A 22,896-nucleotide genomic window follows, 5' to 3' on the forward strand; every position below is an offset into this window, starting at 1 on the left:
GCAGGGGGGGGGGGGAGCTTTGTTCATGCAATCCAGCGCATTCATGCCATGGGACTGTGCAATGAACACACTAGATGGTGTGAACAGGCTCTTAAGGGCTGACCTGATTTATACAGTGACAATGTTATCTGAAGCTGAGCTCCAGACAGATACCAAATAATACAGGTATGTATTTATTAAAAATGATTATATATTTTGTGTTATTAGAGTTTTAAGTGCCTGTATCGGTATCAGTTTCCTATCATGTCCTATACAGCCGGTAGGAACATGCAGAGATATAGGCCCAATGGTCTGCTGCTGCTCCTTCATGGTCCAATCACAGGCTGTGGACAGGGAGGTGACCAGACTGAGCTGCTGAATTGCAGGAGAGAAGAGTCAATCCACCAACATGGCTTTGATGTCTGGCAGGGTTTTGTATACGGAGTACTTTATAAACTGAAATATAAACCTGTACAGGTGAAACTCGAATAATTAGAATATCGTGCAAAGTTCATTTATTTCACTAATGCAACTTAAAAGGTGAAACTAATATATGAGATAGACTCATTACATGCAAAGCAAGATAATTCAAGCCGTGATTTGTCATAATTGTGATGATTATGGCTTACAGCTCATGAAAACCCCAAGAACCCCAAATCCACAACCTCAAAAAAGTAGATTATTACATGCAATCAATAAAACAAGGATTGTACATAGAACAATATCGGACCTCTGAAAAGTACAAGCATGCATATGTACTCAGTACTTGGTTTGGGCCCCTTTTGCAGCACTTACTGCAATTACTTTTGCGCGATATTCAAATTATTCGAGTTTCACCTGTATACCAGTAAATCAGCTCCCATGTATGCATTTCACTAGTATATGTAGCAGCAGACCAATAGTAATAATAATATTAGGCCAATAGTATATGTTAGCCTGGAGTTCAGCATTCATTTACATTATGAAGCATCAGGTGGAGTAGGAACACTTCACGGTGGAAAGGGTCAGACCAGGAACTATGGTAGAAATATTCTGCTGGAGCCTCAAAAAGATAAAGGAATTCACCCGCGCTAAAATATCTTTTTTGGGTGGACTGACCCTTTTACCGATATTCTTGAGTCCTTTCTCCAGCTCTGCTTTCCCAAGTTGCTCAACTTTCTTTGTAGATTTCTTGCATAAGAAAGTCATGTAATGAGATAAAGAAATGAGATGGTCAGTCACCCCCTCCTTCTGCCGCCCTCTCACCACATACTGTATAGTGTGATAGTTCCAGCATTGTCTAATATATTTATTCACAGCAGATGAGCCTTGTGCTATATGTACTATGCATATGATTTACAATCTACAGATCAAAACAACAATGCGACGTGACACGTGTGAGCCAATTCCAGTGCTAGGCTAGGAACATGCCATGGTATGATGGATGAAAGTCCAGCTGTCCATGCCATAGAGCCGTATTCTTAGCTCAGAGGCAGCTGTGCGCTAATTTTCTTCATAACTGTCATTTCTTGATGAGGAAGCGGTGCCGTGGTTTTGTGGTCTCCAGCGGGGATTCTGGGATACTCAGCACTCCAGCTATCTGCTGATGTATCGCTTTAAGGATGGAATTCTCCAACACATGGGGCTGTATCAGCAGATGGTCCTATAGTTCTTTTATGATGGCAGAACTATCTGATGTTAAAGAAGAACTACAAGCAATAATGTAAGAAGGCAATAAAGTGTATGTAAAGCCAAAACTATTTTTTTTTCCAATAAAGTAGGGAAGGGTTAAAATCCTTGTCAGATTTAAAGAGAAAAAACATATAAACTACACATTAAAAAAAAAAAAAATGTACACTTCTTCATAAAAGAAAAAAAATGTACATTTATTATTTTTTTGCATTGGAGCCAGTAAAGCATGGGTGGGCAACTCTTACCCACCAGCTGTTGTGGAACTACCCCCATTAAGGCATTGCAAGACTGACAGGTACAGGCAGGGCTCCCAGAGGCAGAGGCATGTTGGGATTTGTAGTTAAAGCACAGCTGGAGGGCCTGAGTTGCCCACCCCTGCAGTAAAACATTGCAACTGCAATCAGTGTATCATGGGTGCAATGCTCTGGCTCCTGCACACTCTTCCTCCCATCTCTTTTCATACTGACATTCAGTAACATGGGGGGAAAGGAGGAAGAATGAATGGACTACAATTGCGGCCACACGGCTGCGTGGTGGTATGGTATGGGAGACTTTGGGACTTATGGGTTAGGTGGGCTTCATCTCATTCTGGGAGACTATGGGACTCATGGCTTAGGGGCCTTCATCTCATTGTGGGAGACTATGGGTCTGATGGGCTAGGGGGCTTCATCTCATTCTGGTAGACTAGGGGACATATGGCTTCTGTGGTCTTTATCTCATTCTGGGAGACTATGGGACTTATGGTTTAGGGGGCTTCATCTCATTCTGGGAGTCTATGGGACTTATGTGTTGGGAGGCTTCATCTCATTCTGGGAGACTTTGGGACTTATGGGTTAGGGGGGTTCATCTCATTCTTGGAGACTATGGGTCTGATGGGCTAGGGGGCTTCATCTCATTCTGGGAGACTATGGGACTTATGGGTTAGGGGGGCTTCATCTCATTCTGGGAGACTGCTGTCTCCACATCTTCAAACAAGTGTAGATGGTTCCAATAGTTCTATGGCCTCTAGACAAGTTTGGTTGCAGTTCTCTGATTTCATCTATATATCTTCAGTTAAGTGTAACTTGGGTCTTAGTTAAAGTTAAAACATTTTTGTGTTTTTTAGAGAAAGGTTGAAACCTCTGTCATTTTATAACATTCCAAATTGTTGATCAAGTAATTTGGGGATCAGCAAAAATGTTTTTGGCACCTTTCATATGGGCTGATCAGGAGGGGACATTGCAAGATTTCCAGAAACAACTGAAATGACCGGACCCCATGTTGGTCTATAAGGGAGTTGGACATGTGTCCATTTGCATCAGATCTGGCATGATCAGGTCCCTCAAAACAGAGCACTATTCTGCTGGGGGTAACCAGGTGTAAACGGATGCTTGCCCGTTTACTTACGGCTGCCCATAGACTGGCATCTGATCGGGTCCACCTAAAAACTGACTTGATCGGACCACCTGTGTGAAAGGGGTCTTTTACTTTTTGGAGCAAACTGAGGTACTCTTTATAAGGGTAGTTTGTCTATGTTTGGGTTAGCTGTTTTTTATTGTCTGTTTATTGTAGGTTTTATTGCCTCTCTCTGTACCATTTTCCTGGGAGCCCAGGGTGGCTGAATGATGTACCCAAGGAAGCGGGTCCTTGATGCCCTGAGTTTACAGGGAGTGTATTGGAGGAAGCTGGGTGTCCTTCAGTCCCAAAAGAAGCTACTGCTGGATCTCACAGTGATAGGTCTGCAGGGAATTTTACAAAGTGCTGGGCTGTTTTGTTTTGGGGGTTTTTTTTTTTATGATCTTGAGCTGAGTTTTAAGCAAACTCTACTAAGCTATGCTATTATTTGAAAGCCCGGTTGATGAATGCCTTCATTTTTATTAATTATGATCATTTATTTGTAACAGTGTAAGAGTAAAAAAAGTAAAATACAACAAAAAAAAGTCAAACACAGTGTCCAAGCTTGCTCTTAGAAGTCGCACAAGATGGATGCTGTCTACGCTTCATGGTTTATAGCTCTACATCTGCATTGTGATGAATGTTCAGCCTGAATCATTATTTAAACAGGATAAACTGGTGGCCAGTTAGTATTCCTGGAATGCCAGAGATTGCTTAGACCCAGCGTCTCTCTGACACATTCCCACTGGGCAGGGGTCAGTGTGTGAGTGAGAGCAGACCACACTCAGATGCAGTATGGAGTGTCAGTACAGCCCCTCTGCTGCTCTGTGCTGTGTGCAGTGTGTATGGCTTGTGTGTCCTGCTGGGCAATGCTTGGTCGGTCTCTCCCCTCTCACATCAATCTCATGTATGGGGTCAGTCACATCTGTCACATGCTTCAGCACAACAACTACAAGACCAAAGGGCATTTTTATTAAACCAAATATTTTTTTTTGGTTTATAGCAGGAAACGAATGATTCGGTATAGATGGGAACGTGGAAATATTTGCAAAGGCTATTTGTTTTTTTACTACTAGTAGTTTTTATTTTGTTATTTATATTACTTTTTGCAATATCTCATTAGGATAATAAAGAGTATTATTTTTAATTATAGTTTAATTTATTAATAGTGCTCAGATAGAATATTCAATATTTTTATTTATATAAAATTTAAAGAATATTACACATTGATCCCTTTCCTAGTCGGGTTTCCAATCTGATTAAGTGATCAATGTAAACCGCACATTCAAACTTAGCATACAACAATTCTGCATCTCTCCACTTCGTAGTTTCCTCTGCTGCTGTGCAACAACCTTGCATGCATTTGCAGCATACATGGAGGTTCTATAATCTGTTTATATGTCATATATTCACTATTACAAGACATCAGAAGGTCAACAGTGGTAGTGTTTGGTGCAAATCGCCCCCACTACACAAAGCAATGCCTTGCCATAAAGCATCCCTCATGTTAACCCTCTCTTTAACACTAACCCTCTTTGTAACATTAACACTTTTTCTGGCCCTCCTTGTAACCCTAACTCTATCTACTGTATCTCTGTAACTCTAATGCTAACCCTCCCTCTAACCTTAACACTAACCCTCTTTGTAACTCTAACCTTTCTTGTAATCCCCAATTACCCTTACTGTAACACTAACACTGACCCTTCCTGTAACCCACACACTAACCCCGCCTATAAACACGACACTAACTCTCTGGTAACCCTAACACTAACCCTCCTGTAACTCGACACTATCCCTCTCTGTAATTCAAACACTAAACCTCCCTACAACCCAAACACTAACCCTCCCTGTAACCCTAACACTTACCATGCCTATAACCCCAACACTAACCCTCCCTGAACTCTAACACTAACCCTCTCTGTAACCCCAACACTACTCCTCCTTGTAACCCTAACGCTAACCCTCTCAGTGACTCTAATACTAACCATTTTTCTATGCTTAACATTAGCCCTCTTTGGAACTCTAACCTTTCTTGTAAACCAAACAATAACCCTTCCTGTAACCCCAACACTAATCCTTCCTATAACCCTAACACTAACCCTGTCTATAACCCTAACACTGACCCTCTCTGTAACTCTAACACTAAACCTCCTGTAACCCAAACACTAACCCTGCCTATAACACTAACACATTCCTCCTGTAACCCAAACACTAACTCTACCTGTAACCCGAACAGTAACCCTCCTCTTAACCCTAAAACTAACCCTCTCTGTATTACTAATCCTCCCTAATATGAACCCTTTGTATACTCTCCTCTCCTGCGATGATATGCTCTGTGTGAATATCAGCATTGCTGTACCAAAGATGCCAGCACTGGGATCCCAGATGCAGAATATTGGGTATCATTGGATCCTGCAGCTACACCACACAGGGTGTCTGCATAGGTATCATATGTGCTCTGCCTATGGACCTCCCAAGAAGCTGTCAATAGGCCGAGTGAAGTGTTGAAGTCCACTTACTATTGAAGTGTTGAAGTCAGCTTAGTACCTGTGACAAGTGAGGTGGTGGAACCCAATGTGCTCAGTGCTCCTCTGGCAGTAGTTGTAATATTGCAGTTCTTTGCCTGCATCTTGGAAAATTGCTGCTGCACACTGTTGACTTTTTACCGATTGCTGCAAAGTCGCTGTTGGTAAACCTTTTTATATCTACAAATGAATATACGCGGTCAAGGCCCTGTACACAATTTTTCTTCACGTGTATCATTTTCATCGGACTCAAGATCTCGGCCCCATTGGTTGAATTCTATAATAGTAACACATTATAAGGGTATTTGAGATAGGGCGACCCACATCAGAAGGTACTCAGTACACATTTTTAGACACAGGCATATCATCCAATAAAAGGTAAAAATCTTGTCATTTGACTTCTTGATTCAGTAGGCCCATAAAGATGCTTGCGTCCATATTTTTAAATAATAAACACCTATTAGTCATCATTTCTGTGGATATTCCTGTCTCCTCTGTGTGTCTCTCTCCTGTCTCCTCTCCATTCCTCTTTACTGACTTCATTCAGCCTCCCTGATGCTTGTGAGGCCTCTTGTGTCATTCCAGAGCCCAGCTCCTAACCCCTCATCCGGTTTGTGAGAAATACCCTATTTGTAAACAGAGTTTCCGCTGTAAATCCGCAGGGGTTCAATTCCTCAATTACACAAGAGGGAGATAGAGCAGCTCACGAAATGTCTTTGGGCAGGGGGAGGGGGTGGTGGGGGAACTTGTTGGAGCCGCTGTGCTGCGGACCATTGCAACAGAGCAGAAAGACGCTTACCAGCAGTCTTGAGGGAAAAAATGATAATTACTTATGGACCTTCCCCAGATTCCTGAATGTTTTAATGAGCTGTCATCATCATATTAACTCATTTTTAAGTAACTTTAGAGGAATTAAAGTGATAAAAAAGTCAAAAGGTTTTAAGCCATTTAAAATGCTGATTAAATCTCTTACAACGGATTCAGCGGGTCAGAATCAGCAGGTCCCCTGAGCACTGGCCCTGGTTCTTGCAGGGTCCTATGGAGCCACCCTTGTATGTGCTAGTAAGCTGTTTGTGGCAACGGCACGGCAATTCATTCCCCTGCTCCCCACTCCTTCCATCTCCCTTCTCCAAGCAAGTAGGTGGATGACTACTGAAGATTGTGCTGCCACTGGTGATTTTGTACTGGACAGGAAGTTCAGGGAAGCCGTGCTGAGAGAGTTGAAACCAACTGAAACATGATGACTGTAAGTGTTTGGGCAAAAAATGTAAAGAAATACTTTGCGGGGCATTGTATATTTTTTTATCCAGATTCATTATTGAACAAGGGTAAACAAACCAAAGCATAAGTAAGCTATTTTTAAATATATATATTGGGGAATTGTTAAAACTCCTGGGAGGTTTTTTCCTCTGTGTCCTGTTGGGGAGATTTCCCTTTACTTCATGTCTTTGAGACAAAACAGGGGCAAATCTCTCCAAAGTGAGGGGAAATCTCTTTGGCAGGAAAGGTATCCCCATTGTAGTATTTGCCCTCTTAAAGGAGCCAGGCATCTGGGTATCAAGGTAACATGGGACATCCCCCATGTGGCAGTGCTCAGGACCTGAGCGAGTGATGGTTAGGCCTAAACACTGAGGGAGGTGGTGAAGGGACATGGATCAGTAAGTATAGCTTGCTTGTGGTGGGGGAGATTTGCTATCAGGAGACACTGTCACTTTGCCCTGAATACTCAGCCAACCCCACTCCTTCACTCTGTAAGGAAAGCTTCCGAGTATGGGGGTAGCATGGGACCTCCACCATGTGGCAGCGCTCAAGACCTGGGCAGCCAATGGTTAGACCCAAACATTGTGATATAGTCTGAAGCAGGGAGGTTATCTTCCTGGATTCCAACACTAAAGCTTACTCAGAGTGGACTCTTGCAGTAGGAAGGTGGCAAAAGACGACGGAGCGGTGGATATACCTTGCTGGGCTGCGAGGGCTATCAGGAGACCCTGTCACTTTGCTCTGTATAGGGCCTCTTTACCCATTGCTGTGATAAGATATCAGCCACACAGGGAGTGCATTGTTTTCTGTGAGTTGCCCAACTCATAAGGTGGCCATACACTCTACAACCATCGCAAGACTTTAGTCTTGCGATGGTTGTAAAGGGATTAAAAAAACGTACGATCTGCCTATCTTGGACAGGCAGATCGCACTCTCGATCATCGCAAGCCCGCCCCCCTGAGGGGCGGGCTTCCGATGACCGCAATGCTGAACGGGCAGTGTGCGCGTGCGCACACCGGCCCGTTCAGCATTTATCTTCCGAGCACCGTTCTAACCAGCCGAGAATCGTACGATTCCCGGCTGGTTTTCGAACATGCTGGTTCGACAGAAGACGTGCGACCGTACAGTAGAAACGGTCGCACGTCTCCGTTCACACTGCTCGATTATCGTACGAAAAACCGATCGCATACGATTATCGTACGATAATCGTGCAGTGTATGGGCACCTTTTGACTTGCATTGTGAGAAGGAGCAGGAATTACAGCCTGACGGTGCAATCAGCAAATACGGATGCTCTTATGCACATATATGATTACAAACTATACATAGAAACAAAGTTAATTTTTAAGATAAACACACATTGATAAGATTACTTACAACAAGCTGAACTCCTTTACATATATAAATGGAAAAGATGATACATTCCCTCCAAATGACTACATACTGGCTGTGGGTTAACCTGTAATTACTTCATTCTGTGCATTAATAAAAATAGCTGTTCACCAGACAGCTTCTGAGACTGTAAACCGAAAGAAAATAAGACATCTGTGTCTAATAAAATGATTGCTAGGTGCCACAAAGGGTACTAGAGTAAAGTTCAGGAAAACGAGGGACTGAAAACGCCTTGCGATGACATCCGGCAATGTCGCATTCAGCGCGGAGGTCATTTTTTTCCCTGAACCCTGATGCAGATTAACTTCTGTATACAGTGTTAATGCCTTTTTGGGTATAATTATTATGTTCATTGTATACAGGAACTATTGACCCCTATGCTTTCCTACTAAATAATCAGTCTTTTTCTGAAAACTGGTAAAAGTGAAGAAGTTGTCATTGGCAAACAATAAAATGTAAATGTTAAAGGATTAGTCCATCTGTGTTTTACATAGTATTTGAGGTTGAATAAAGACATAAGTCCATCATGTGTGTATGCATTTATGTTTGAGTTGGTGTGTGCGTGTGTATTAGTGGGATTTTGCTCTTAGTCGTACCTGTACCCCTGTATGTTATGGTCTCCGAGGAACTCGTCCAGGAGTTTCTTGAATGATTCTACACTCTTAGCTGAGATCACTTCCTGCAGCAGCGAGTTCCAGACCCCCTTGCGCCCTGTGTGTTGACATTTTCTTTCCACCAATTTTTGGTTGTGCCCTGCCCTCTGGTATTTGTTACAGTGCTAACCATACACAGTTTGTTAATAATGTTGCTGTCGCCCTTGAATAGTTTATACAGGAAAATCATGTCCCCCCTTAATCTCTTAACCTCCAAAGAGAACATATTTAATTTTAACAACCTTGTTTCATAGTCCTGGTCCTCGAACCCCTTAATAAGTTTAGTTGCCCTTTTTCCAGCTCAAGGACATCCATTCTGAGTATCGGTGAGCAAAACTGGACCGCATACTCCAGATGTGGCCGAACCAGTGATCTGTAAAATGGCAAAATTATAGACTTGTCTTTGCAATACATTCCCTTCTTAATGCAAGACAGGACTCATCCTGGCACTGCGAGCTGTTCTTCAATCTGCGGTCTATAATGACCCCCAAATCCTTCTCCGTTTCCGACTTCCCTAGTGGCACACCCATTAGTGTATAGTCCATTTGCCTATTTTTAACTCCAATGTGCATTACCTTACATTTATCGACATTGAACTTCATCTGCCATACAGTTGCCCCCTCCCCGATTTTCTCCAGGTACTCCTGTAATGTTATAATGTCTAAATCTGTGTCAGCAAACACTGAGACATGGCTATTCACTCCCTCCCCGATATCATTAATAAATAGGTTAAAAAGCATGGGACCCAGCACAGAACCCTGGGGCACGCCACTCATGACCTCCGCCCAGTCTGAGAAGGTGCCATTAACTGATACTCTTTGTGCACGTTCTTGTAGCCAGTTTTCTATCCACGTACACACTAATTCATCTATGCCCATAGCCCTTAGCTTGTATAACAAGCGTTTATGTGGCACTATAATATATACTACGTCCACCGGCCTCCCCCCATCCAGATCTCTACTTACCTCTTCGTAAAAGGTCAGCAGGTTGGTCTGGAAAGAACGATCCTTCCTAAATCCGTGCTGCATATCACTTATTATACTATGGTCCCGGATGAATTCCACTAAGTAATCCTTAATAATTCCCTCTAATAGTTTACATACTATGCATGTCAGACTAACTGGACAATAGTTCCCCGGTTGGCATTTTGACCCTTTTTTGAATATAGGTACCACATTAGCCCTTCGCCAGTCGCTTGGCACTCTACCAGCCATTACGGATTCCTTAAAAATGAAGAACAATGGTCTTGTTATCTCCTTGTTCAGTTCTTTGAGTACCTTGGGGTGTAGATTATCAGGTCCTAATGCTTTATTTGCATTTAGTAGTTTAAGCCTTTGTTGTATCCCAGTTTCCGTCAACCACTCAGGTGTATTTCTTGTTAAATGTTGTGTTTTTTCATGTACTTTAAACCCGTCTGTTTCCTCTGTGAATACCGACGAGAAGAAAGTATTTAGCGCCTCGGCCCACTTCCTGTCATTTGTGAGTAACGACCCATTTATGTCCTTTATTGGGCCCATCTGTTCCTTTCTCCCCTTTTTACTGTTTATGTACTGATAACAAATTTTGGGGTTCTTTTTACTAACTTCGGCAATATATTTCTCACATTCAATTTTAACTTCCCGGACTACCAGTTTACATATTTTGTTACATTCTTTGTATTGAATGCCAATACTGTCCCCTCCGTTTTATACTTAGTACATGCCACTTTCTTTTCCTTAATGTGTTGTTTTACCGTTTTATTTAGCCATATTGGCTTTGTTTTTGATCTTTTACTTTTGTTACCCAGCGGTATACACCTTGTTATAGCATTTTTAAATTTGTTCTTGAAACAGTCCCACTTTTGGTCAAAGTTTAGTTTATCAAATACGTTTTCCCATTCGATTTCACCCACTATGTTGCGTAGTTTATCAAAATTGGCCTTCCTGAAGTTTAGGCTTCTCGTCCGACCATCCCCCTTCCCTTTCTTGCACCCGATATTAAAAGCAATCACCTTGTGATCTCTATTACCCAGTGTCTCCCTGATTATAATATCCTCAATTAACTCCGTATTATTGCTGATGATCAGATCTAGGATTGCATTTTTCCTAGTCTGGACCTCAACCATCTGATCCATGAAATTGTCTCGCAACATATTCACATATTTAGTTTAGGGTAGATGATCATCTGTGCTTGATCAGCTTCACTGGGGTCCATAGGTGACTACAGACCCCTGAGGTCTTTTTAACCACTTGAAGACCAGGTTGTTAAGCTCCCTTCCTGTCCAGACAATTTTTTCAGTATTCAGCGCTGAGGACATTTATTCAGTTATGCAATGCCGTACCAAAATTTATTTTATATCATTTTTTTGGGACAGATAGAGTTTTCTTTTGGTGGTATTTAATTACCACTTTGATTTTTATTTATTACTATATAAAGGAAAAAAATACAGAAGAAAAAAAAACTGCTTTCCCTATGTTATGCTATGAAACATTTATTATTACCCAATTTTTTTATTAAATATAAAAGACGGGGTCAAGTCGGGCAAATAGATACCAAACATGTCAAGCCTTCAATTTGTATGCACCCATGCAATCGCAAAAAAAACTACCATAACCCAAATTTCCCATCGGGATTATTTTAAAAGCTTTTACCACTTATCAGTTTAGTATTAACAGTAATTGATGGCCCATAAATGTATTGCTCGCACTCCGACGCTCGATGTGATATGTAAGATGTGTGGTGTAATCATGTTTTCACATGTAGGCACACCCGACATATTTGTGTTTGTATGTACGTAGGGGGGGACTTTAAAAACATATTTTTTTATTTGTGACTTTAATTTTTAAACTTGCTTTTTTTTTTTTACACTTAACTTTAACAAGCTCCAATGTGATAGCACACATACAGTGACAGGTCCCCTTTATGGAGACATCCTGGGTTGTTCAGACCTCTAATGTCACTTAGGGACCCGAAAGAAGCTGATGAAGCAGATATCTGCTTCATCAGCTCCTTCTATGGCTACAGCAGCCAGAGAAATGATAGGCTGAAAGTGGAAGTGATTTAATACACATCACTTTCAAATTCAGTGATCAGAGGGGAGATCAGCCAGTGGACCAGTGCTGATCTCCCTCTGATCCAGCCACAATGATCCCTAACTCTGACTTTTGCTTTTCACTGCTGCACAGGGTGGCCTCTGTGTGGGGTGGAGCCACTGATTGGTTGCTTTAAGCGTAACTGTACTCACCTTCCTGCAGTGATGACAGATCAAAGCTGTTTCATCAACCAGCTCTGCCATCCTCATTACGTCGTCTTGGTCCTACGCCAAGTAGAAAGACAGGTCACCAGCACTCAAGATAATTTAAATAGATAAGTCCTTTTTATTGGACATCTAGGACATCTAGGTCACATCTATTCGCCTTGAAGAAGGGACCCTGCGCGGCCCCGAAACGTCGGCTTTGTTGATTTATTGTGACACAATTGTCCAATAAAAAGGACTTATCTATTTAAATTATCTTGAGTGCTGGTGACCTGTCTTTCTACTTTGTGTTTTGCACTGTGCCATCCGTGGCAGTTACTACAAGCACCATCGTTTCTTATTGGCCCGGGACTGCTGAAAGGTGTGCAGAGAGCACCCTCACGAACAGAAACTTGGTCCTACGCCACTCTTCTCCTCCCAAAGGAAGGTTGCTTTTGATGTGCATGCAGTCAGAAATTACATTGTCCACGGAACCTGACTGCATTCCCTGCATTGTCGGGGATGACCCAGGATGTACACTGCACTGTGCATGCACTGCAAGCAGAGTACACTCTTAAAAGGGGGTCGAATGACGATTTGCCAGGGGTCGCCTAGCGGCTTCCGGCCACCCAGGAGAAAAGCGCTTTCTCTGCTCTTTTTTTTTCTGACATCCGGCCGAAATTTTGACGTCAGTCAGAATTAAAAAAAACTTTCTCATCGAGCAGACTAAACCTTTCCAGGAGAAAGTTTTTTTTTTTTCCCGACAGGGTTAAAAGTAAACCTGCCGCTCCGTGTGCACAGTGAGAGGGGATAGCAGTCTTCCCCTCTCACCTGTCACAGAAGTTCCAGCACAGTGCTGTGCTAGGACTCCTGTATTGGAGGTGACAGGGTCAATAAAGAGAACCTGTCACCTCCAATTGCTATTACACAGGGGCTTGTTACCTCTGTGTGATAGCAATGAAGTTAAGTGGAAAAAAATAGATAAAAACAATTATTAAAGAAATACAAATAAAAGAATTAAAAAGCGATTAAAAAGAAATAAGAAACAAATGATAAAAAAAAAAAGAAAATTATAAAAAATAAACAATAATAAGGTGAGAGTCCTCCTCAGCCCTCTCCTAGCACAGCAGTGTCAGTTCTCCCGCCAGATTTCGCTGCAGCAGCCGCGTCATCCCTAAATTTTACCGTTGGGGGTCACCACAACTTGGCAAATGTTACCAAGGGGTCCCGGCCCTAGAAAGGTTGAGAACCACTGACCTAGTGGAAGAATTTCTGTGCAAACGGCATGCACCCAGCATATGGCTGGGCGAAAGATTTAGAAATTGGCCCAAAAGTGTTTTTTTTCCATGGTGTAGTTTTCATTGCCCAGAACGTCTCGGAGATGGCATCCTTGAACTTCCGTACTGGGACTGGAGCAGTAGACATTTCATCCTGGTCACATGGACTGTCCCCCTCGGACTTCTGGACCATGTCATATATTACAACCACCGTCTTATATCTGTGGGTACCATTATGTGGGTATATGTACCTAAAACAGGCAGACTGGAAGGGATGGACCATCAAACCACTACCCAAGCCAACCAGAATTAAATTCCTTTCTTATGATTTATTTTGTACTTTAGTATAGTTATTTTAGGCTGGACATTTCAGAAGGCGGTTGCACATGCAGGAATGATCCAACCGCCCTCAGGCTAAAGACTTTGGAGATTGCTGCTCAGCACTCCACAGATTTGCATGCTTGGCTATGTTTATTTTAAGCTGTTTAGCGGAAGCCATCTAGCTAAAAGCCGGAAGTTATTATGGGGTTTTATAATGTGCCCATTTACTTACATATGCAATATTTCATTGGACCAGGTGCACCCTGTAGTGCAAGCATTATAAACACCATGACGTTCCTATATTCCAGGATAATAATGTTGTTAAACAAATGCTTTCATGGAGGATGATTCAGTAGCATAGCCAATTACTAGCTCACATCCTTTAGCCTTTATGAGCAGCATGGTAAAGTGTCTGTAACTTTGAACTTCTCATATTTGCTCCCTTTTGGTCTATTAAATACACTAATGAAGGTGTTTAGTTATATCTGATAAGTTTTAAAAAAAATACCCGTGGATAAGAAATTCCGAGTTCTCTATCCTGTGCATACTTACTGTGTTGGCTCATGGAGAGTAATTAGCTCTCACAGTTCTTATCTTGGGACTACAGAATGATTAGCCTTTATGTTGTGGACATGGTAGAGTAGGTGGGTCTGAGTAGTTTCGGAAGAGAAAAGAGGGCAGGGCTGCAATGGTGTATCCAGGGCATGACACATATGGAACATGCCCTGGGAGCCACTTAAAGGCAGGGTGCTGCTCTGTGGGTTCACCATCCCATGGAGAGAGCTGTCAATTTGTTTTCACTCTTTGCTCAGAGCATCCCACCCAGCTCCTGGCCACCAGTAACGTCACTGGTTGCCAGAAGCTTGGAGGGATGCTATATGTGTACTTTATACTAGCAATGCTTCTGCAATGTTGACACCGCTCAGTCAACAAAAATGCTTCATGTTGTCAGCCCACGACAGGACTTAGGAGCTGAGTGCAGTTCTGGCAGAACAACAGGTATTTTTCTGTACTTTCAGGCTCTTGAAAAGGATGCCTTGATTTACACTTACAATAGATTGTCATCTCTTTCACCTCTCAAATAACTGGAAGCCTTTCTTTATGGGGAATGGTGCAAAATCCAGCTCATAGTCTCTAGGACTTGTATGATAGCACGGCAAGAAGAGCTAAAACTGTTCTAAAGGCAAAGGATGGTTGTTTTTTTTAGGTCTCTGGTATAGTGAAATGTTAATGGACACTGACACTTATATGACACTTATATGAGCTTGTTGGCCAAAACCATGGGCATTAATATGGAGTCACAGCCTCCTCTCCTCTGGGAAGGCTTTTCACAAGATTTTGGAGTATGTCTGCACAAATGTGTGTCCATATAATCTAAAGAACATTTCTGAAATCATGTAGTGATGTTGGACATGAAAACTAGCATTCGAGGGCTGCACAGTGGTTTAGTGGTTAGTGCTTCTGCTGCCTTGTAGTACTGGGGTCCTAGGTGGAATCCCAGAGTTTGTATGTTCTTCCTGTGCTTGTGTGTGTTTCCTGTGGAAACTCCAAATACATGCTGGTAGGTTAAATGGCTCCTGTCTAAATTGGCCCTGTGTGTGTATGTATGTATGTATGTATGCAAGTTAGGTAAGGAGCTTAGATTGTAAGCTCTTAGAGGGCAGGGACTGATGGGATTGTGCTGTGTAAATTGTTGACACTATATAATACCTGTAATAATAAATAATCTCAAGATGTTCAGTAGGGTTGAGGTCAGAGCTCTGTGCAGGAGTTCTTCCACACTTAACTCATCATATCATGTCTTTATGGAGCTGGTTTTGTGCAAAGGGGTAGCATCATGATGGAACAATATAGGACCTGCACTAAACTCTTACCACAAAGTTAGAAGCAAACAGTTGTCTAAAATGAAGGGATCTAAGGAATTCCAAAAGCTTGAATCTTTAATAACTTATAAGCTTATATCTTTTATAACTTTAATAACCTATAATAAGCAATATTAAACTCTCAAACTTTTATTTAATACGGAATCCACATTGAGAGGGTATACATTGCCCGGCAAAGTATTTCTTAAATTTTTTCCCCAAATACTGTAATCATGTTTCTGGACAGCTCCAACTCTCTCAGCTCAGCTTCCCTGAACTATCTGTCTAGTACAAGATCACAAGGGACAGAGCAGTCTTCAGCAACTGTCCATCTACCAGGAGGGAGGAGGGAGGGGGTGCCTGTGTGTTTGTGGAGACACACACAGCTTACTAGCACACACAAGAATGGCCACCCTAAAACAGGATATGAGGGCCAGCGCTGAGGGGACCAGCTGATTCTGCAGAAAAATTAAACTGTAAACATCAAGAAGCAGCATCCATTGTAAGAGATTTAATCAGCATTTGATATAGCTTAAAAACCTTTTGATGTTAACATCACTTTAAAGGAGAACTATGAGGGGAGTGATTTTCATTTCGCCTCATAATCTGAACCGACCTGTGACAATGAAACGGTCACAGGTCGGCTCAGTAGATCGGGAAGTGAGCGAACACATACCGGCGCTCGCTCACTTCTCGATCCTGTCACTGCAGAGAGCCGTGACAGGGGAGGGACTGGATTCCCCCCTCCCCTGTCCGATCCTCCAGCGCTGACTGGCGGAATGGACGGGGAGGGGGGCGGGTACAGCTGGCTCTCCCAGTTGTCAATCCCGCAGCTGGGTGGATCCAGACAGAATTGTCGGGATCCGTTTCAGCTGCTGGGTCTCAGTATACCGCGAGCTGTAGCTATGGGAACTATGGGAAAAAGCCCTAACCCCATAGTTCTCCTTTAAGTTAGCCAATAAAGGGTATCAGCTCCAAACCGTCTGCAATAACCAATGGCTAGTACGGTACAAATACTCTGCTACTGCTATTCTGCAACATTAACAGTACCCTTCACTGGAAGCACCAGAATTCAATCATTTGAAGGAGTGTCCACACACATGTAACCAGAGGCGTCCCGAGGCGGGGTGACACCTGGTGTAGGTACCGGGTGACACCCCGCCGTGATGTCACTGCACACATGTGTGATGACATTACACACTGTACCTCTGTTACCTGCCGGTGGCCATCTTGGTCCCCTCCTCTCTTGAGCAACTGTCGGGCTCTCGGTCCATGACCGAGTGTGCAACTTTTCAGTCATTTTGGTGTCACCCCCTGCGATGGTGTCACCAGGGTGCGGGCCGCACCCCCCTTGTGACACCACTGAATGTAACCACATAATGTATATGCTTATGTATTTCTGTTATTATGTCACAGCCTGCCATGGTTAGTGTCCAACTCCATCTGGGCTACAGTGTGTCAGCACAAAGTGTAACAATTGTGCCTCCTCTCAACAGGATTATTTGGGCTGCATTATAGACTGCGGTCAGCTCCCCCTCAAACCCGAGCAAGTCAGCACTTTATTCTGCAACATTGAAGATATTTATGAGTTTAACAGGTAAGATGATTATTTTGTTACTATGCATGTGAAATAGATATCGGTGAAATGATGCCTATTGTTTAGGCTGATGTACACCCTTTTTTTTAATAAAGAGTTTCCAATTAATAACACACTTTCTTCCATGGGTGGCAACGTTCACATACTCTACTGTATCTATGGAGGAAGCCATGGTTATCACTTAGGCTGGACTTCAAACACGTCTTCCTCTTTTCATCTCCATTTACAGAAGGACCATAATATTGTTTGGGCTTTTAGTTCAGCTGACAGGAAGTGACAAAACAATGCATTTGAGGCAAGATCAACAGGTATTTTCTGTACTTGCTGAAAATGTTCTTAGCCTGAAAGAAAAATAATGCAGCCACCACATGTATGGACTGATAAGCTAAAGTATATTACATTTCTGTCTTTGGATTTACATATCTTTTAACAGGAAAAAATATAAGTGATGTTAGGTCCACTTTGAGAATATATATGCTGCGTTCCAACTCGTTTTTTGGTGCGCTTTGATTCTTGGTGTGGTTGATTGGAATTTGTTACCTAACACACCAAAATGCACTATAATGCGCTTATAGTATTTTCATCCTGCACACTACTTGTTTGGCATTGAGTGCTTTGGCGCAAATTGCACTGTGCTACAACAAACGTCCATCAGCAAGGTGTATTGGGGTACTGATCAGAATGAGTAGCACCCCAGCACACCAACGCACATAACATGTATGTTGCCGTGTAGGCGCGTGTTACCACAATGCAACAGTGTAAATCCAGTCTGAGGGCCCACAGGGGCGTCCATTGACATGGGCGTGTACATTTGTATGGTATGCACACCCATGCAGATACCTGCTCCAGGAAGGGACAGTTGCAGCATGTAATTGTGTGCAGCCACCTACAGTGTACATCCCCATGGGCAACACGCGTCCCGAATCCAGGTACCCGCACTTCAATGCAGACTGTCTGCGTAAAAAAAGTGGGCACCCAGACCTGCATGGATCTGCAGATTTAGGTCGGCATGTGGTTGCATCCTCCCATAGTGATGTACAGAGATGAATGAGCCCTAGAAGAAAATTAGTTTCACTTTTTTAATTTTACACATTTATATTATAAAACTCCATAGCTTGCCCTGAACCACCAGATGAACAGTATGCTTCACATGCATCAAATCCTCCAAGCTTGCTTTTTGTTGGACTTTTCTTGTCACCCAAATTAATATTAATGGAGAGTCCAGTATGTGAACACCACATGCAAAATGAGAATAGCACATGTGCTGTTTCCTTTCATCTGTACAGGCAGAGATGGCCCTGATGATAGAAAAATCTGGGCCGGCGCTAGCCATGCCGCTGGAATGTCACTGGGACATGATTTGAGGGCAGGACTGAATTCTAGGACATTTCCGCACCCTACTTACTTTTTGCCCCAATTTATCTATTATTAATATCACCATAGAATTCTATTTTTTGAAAGAGAATCTGTCACTTTTCCTAATCAGGGCAAAATAACAAGTTTCCTTTGAAGGACCCCTCCCACTCCCCTGATTCTCATCTTTGCTGCACTCCCCCACCATTTTGCTTGACTCTCTGAGCCCTTGGAAATACCTGGTATGTCTGTATATGGGGGAGCATTGACCTTCTTCCACCTGGTACGTCTGTGTGTGGGGGAGCATTGAACTTCTTCCACATGGTACGTCTGTGTGTGGGGGAGCATTGACCTTCTTCCACCTGGTGCATCTGTGTGTGGGGAGCATTGATCTTCTTCCACCTGGTGCATCTGTGTATGGGAGAGCATTGACCTTCTTCCACATAGTATGTCTGTGTGTGGGGGAGCATTGACCTTCTTCCACCTGGTGCATCTGTGTGTGGGGAGCATTGATCTTCTTCCACCTGGTGCATCTGTGTATGGGAGAGCATTGACCTTCTTCCACATAGTATGTCTGTGTGTGGGGGAGCATTGACCTTCTTCCACCTGGTGCACCTGTGTATGGGGTAGCATTGACCTTCTTACCCCTGGTATGTCTGTGTATGGGGTAGCAATTACCTTCTTCCCCCTGGTACGTCTATGTATGGGGGAGCATTGACCTTCCTCCACCTGGTACGTCGGGGTATGGGGGGACATTGACCTTCTCCCCTTTCTCAGGCCTTAACACTGTCACGGAAGGGGAGAAGGCCATTCACCTTGTGTAAGCTCTGACACTGGCCAACAGGGAGCTTACACAGGGATTAGACTACGATGGAAAAACAGAGCAGTGGGAAGCTTGGTCAAGAAGTCTATCAGTGGACGGTGGTGCCATGATTTAGCAAAGTGACAGATTACCTTTTATTCCTTAGAAGGATGCAAGAGGGACCCCAAGCGATGGCTGGTCATTTTTTGGCATGAGAATTTCTATGCCAAGAGGTAGCTGCACTAGCTGAAGGATCCACACTATCCTCTCCACTATTTTTGTATCTACAGTAGAAATGCATTGGAAAACGTCTTGTAAATGGCAGCATAACAGCTCTTTATTTCATCAGTGATAAAAACAAGGCATCGACATTTACCTAACAAAGTCAATAAAAAATATGCAATTTGTAGTGGAAAGCTTAAATAGTAATGCTAGAGTACAGGAGAAAGCACAAGTCATGATATTAACAGGCTACTCTTTTACAGTGAGCTTCTGGAAGAGCTGGAGAACTGTACTTCTGCACACATGATCGCCGAGTGCTTTGTGATGAGGGTAAGGCTCCTCCTGCTGGTTAAACTGCTTCCTGCAAAATATTTTAAGGAAGGCAGCTAAATATCCACTCATGTGACTCATAAAAATCAGGAAACTGAGCGATATTCCAACTGTAATTATTTCTCAGGATTGCAGACTAAATAAACCTTGATTCTTGATGAATAATCAATGTGTAAAATCACATGCAAAGCTGAATGTTAAAGGGTCAGTCCATTCCAAAGTCATATTTCAGTTGCACGTTAATGGGTGGAATCAGAGACATCTCCCTCTCACAATTGTCAACTCTTTTCCTGCACATTTTAGAGTTTGGGGTGTCGCCTTATCTGCCACACACCCACCTTTGTGTGTCCCAGCTCTGCCTGGTGTAGCCTCCATAATAGGAAATATACACTGCCTGGCTACAAAAAAGTCACACTCTAATATTCTGTTGGACCACCATTAGCTTTTATTACGGTACACATTCGGCGTGGCATTGTTTCCATAAGCTTTTGCAATGTCACAACATTTATTTCCGTCCAGAGTTGCATTAATGTTTCACCAAGATCTTGTAGTGATGATGGGAGAGTTGGACCCCTGCGTAAAGTCTTCTCCAGCACTCCAGTCCAGCAAACATTCTCAATGGGGTTAAGTTCTGGACTCTGTGGTGCCCAATCCATGTGTGAAAATGATGTCTCATGCTCCCTGAACCACTCTTTCACAATCTGAGCCCGATTAATCCTGGCATTGTCATCCTGGAATATGCCCAATGTGCCATCAGGGTAGAAAAAATCCATTGATGGAAAAACCTGGTCATTCAGTATATTCAGGTAGGCACCTGACCTCATTTTTCAGGCACATATTGTTGCTGAACCTAGACCTGACCAACTGAAGCAACCCCAGATCATAACAGTGCCCGAAATCCAGTTGGCGACTTTTTTTTGGCCAGGCAGTCTATGACAAAAAAAATCTAACATGGAGAGTGGGAACTCCTCATTATGACCACAGTAGATGCCCAGCCCACTTATAGAGGTAATTGGTGGTGAGTGCCCCTTTTAAATGTTGGTGATCAGTGGTGAGTGCCCCCTTTATGGTCAATATGTCATGTGTACTTCCTTGATACTCATTGTACCCCCTACTTTTTTCTCAGTATGCCCCCTCTTGCGGCTCAGTGTGGCCCCCTCCCCTTGTTGCTTAGTTTGCCCCCGTTTTGGTAAAACAAATGGCAGAGAGGTGGACATGTATTTCTGGATCACCGTTTAGAAACGCTACTCTGTTTACTGCTTGTGAGCACACACAATGTATGTGTATTCAACCTGTCATAAAACAGCGAAGATCACAGGCAAAATGCACAGAACCAATCACAGTGATTCAGTTTTTATAAGAACAATGTAAGTGCGTAAAGGGTTACAACCTCTGTCAACCTATTGGTGTCCATATGCTTATTCAGGAGATTTCCCCTTACTTCCTGTCTAATTGAAAGGTTGTCAGACAGAAAATAAAATGAGGGGAAAATCCTCTCAATGGGAACACATACAGCAATAAACAATTTTCTCATCCAAGTAGGAAAGAGTTTTTATTGCAGTCTTTCTTCCTATTGGAAGATTTCCCATTACTTCCTTTCCAGGTGACAGATGTCAGACAGAACAAGAAGTAAGGGGAACGTCATTTAAAAGGTAACACATGTTCTTACCCATATCTAAGCTATCCAAACTTTTGGCTGGAGTTTAGCTTTATACCCGTTTTGTAGGAAGAGGGTGAGCTTGATGAGATATTGCCTTGATCTTTGTATACTATAGTACTATAGGCATAAAACCACTACCACTTATATAATCAACGCATGAATTGCCATATCCACTCTTGACAGTAATTATAAAGGGATTCTCTTATGAATCACATTTGAACAGCTGTCAACTGAGAGCTGTTTTATCTGATTGGTGGCACTTGAATAGCAACTCTCAGCTGCTGATGGTCCTAAAGGCAAAATCTAAAACCACATTGGAAGGTGGGATCTGCACAATGTTTAGTAATGTACCAGAAGCTGCTATCCACATTTAATTTATGCTTCCTCTATGAAAGTAGTGTGGCTTAATGTAAAATCCAGACTTTGTGTATGTGTATAATGGTGATTTCACATTTCCTCTGCAGAGTGAAGAGTTTGACATCTATACGGTGTACTGTATGAATTATCCCAGGTAACTGTCTCTGTTATTACAATAGTTTCTGCAGTCCTTGGAGACATGTCTGCTAAGATGTGCTTAGATGTTCTGCACTTTGGTCATTCAGAAGACCATTGTAACCCAAAGCTGTCCAGACTATGGGAAAAACTAAAACCGATAATCAGTCTGAGAATGAGGATGTAATGGAGCCATGATTAAAGAAAGATTGCAATGTAAAACGAATGAAGGTTTCTACTTAAAGTGACATTAAACCCTCAGATTTTGTAACATAAAACAATACTGTAATGTGCGCCTTACTGTAATCCATGGTTGTTTCCCTTCTCTTTGCTGCTCTCCCTTTTAAATCTGTATCTGTTCTCATGCTGGGCAGAACTTCTGTTTTGCAGCAGACTGCCTTGTCTCAGGAATGGATACACGGTGTCTGTGTATCCGTTTGTATAGGCTTGTAATCTGAGCCAGCACTACAGGAAGAGGCCCTGAGCTGCAAAGGGAAGTTCTCCCCCAGCATGAGAACACATGAGGATTTAAAAGGAAGCGCAGCAAAGAGAAGGGAAACAACCATGGATTACAGTAAGGCACACATTACAGTATTGGTTTATGTTAAAAAATCTGAGGGTTTAATGTCACTTTAACTCCCGCCCAGTGCACAATCTATTTATATTGGTAGAGGTAGAGTAGCTTTATTGAGCACTTCATAGACGTATGGATACCTATTTCCCCCTGCTTCCAGAGAGCTTGGACAGCTTCTATGTAGCAAAACTTACAACATTGATGTGAGCCACTTTATAAACTTATACCATCTTATTCTGAGGGAAAGCAGAATATTAGGAGGTGACCTGGAGGAGGTCCAACTCAAAGACAGCAGATAACTACAACACATCAGACATCCCCACTCTCCCGGACGTACCG

The 22,896-nt window shown here is 42.7% G+C and overlaps 1 protein-coding gene across 1 annotated transcript in view; it reads left to right on the forward strand.

Moving 5' to 3' along the window:
* Positions 1–22,896, forward strand: part of PLEKHG2 (pleckstrin homology and RhoGEF domain containing G2) — a 92,085-nt gene that overhangs the window by 42,557 nt on the left and 26,632 nt on the right. The window contains exons 4-6 of the mRNA XM_018576897.1: positions 17,024–17,124; positions 19,765–19,831; positions 21,956–22,002. Of these exons, the coding sequence (XP_018432399.1) occupies positions 17,024–17,124; positions 19,765–19,831; positions 21,956–22,002 (215 nt within the window). The remainder of the gene's footprint in view (positions 1–17,023; positions 17,125–19,764; positions 19,832–21,955; positions 22,003–22,896) is intronic.

Source organism: Nanorana parkeri, unplaced genomic scaffold, assembly GCF_000935625.1.
Source record: "Nanorana parkeri isolate BGI_ZX_2015 unplaced genomic scaffold, ASM93562v1 scaffold80, whole genome shotgun sequence".
Classification (NCBI taxonomy): Eukaryota; Metazoa; Chordata; class Amphibia; order Anura; family Dicroglossidae; genus Nanorana; species Nanorana parkeri.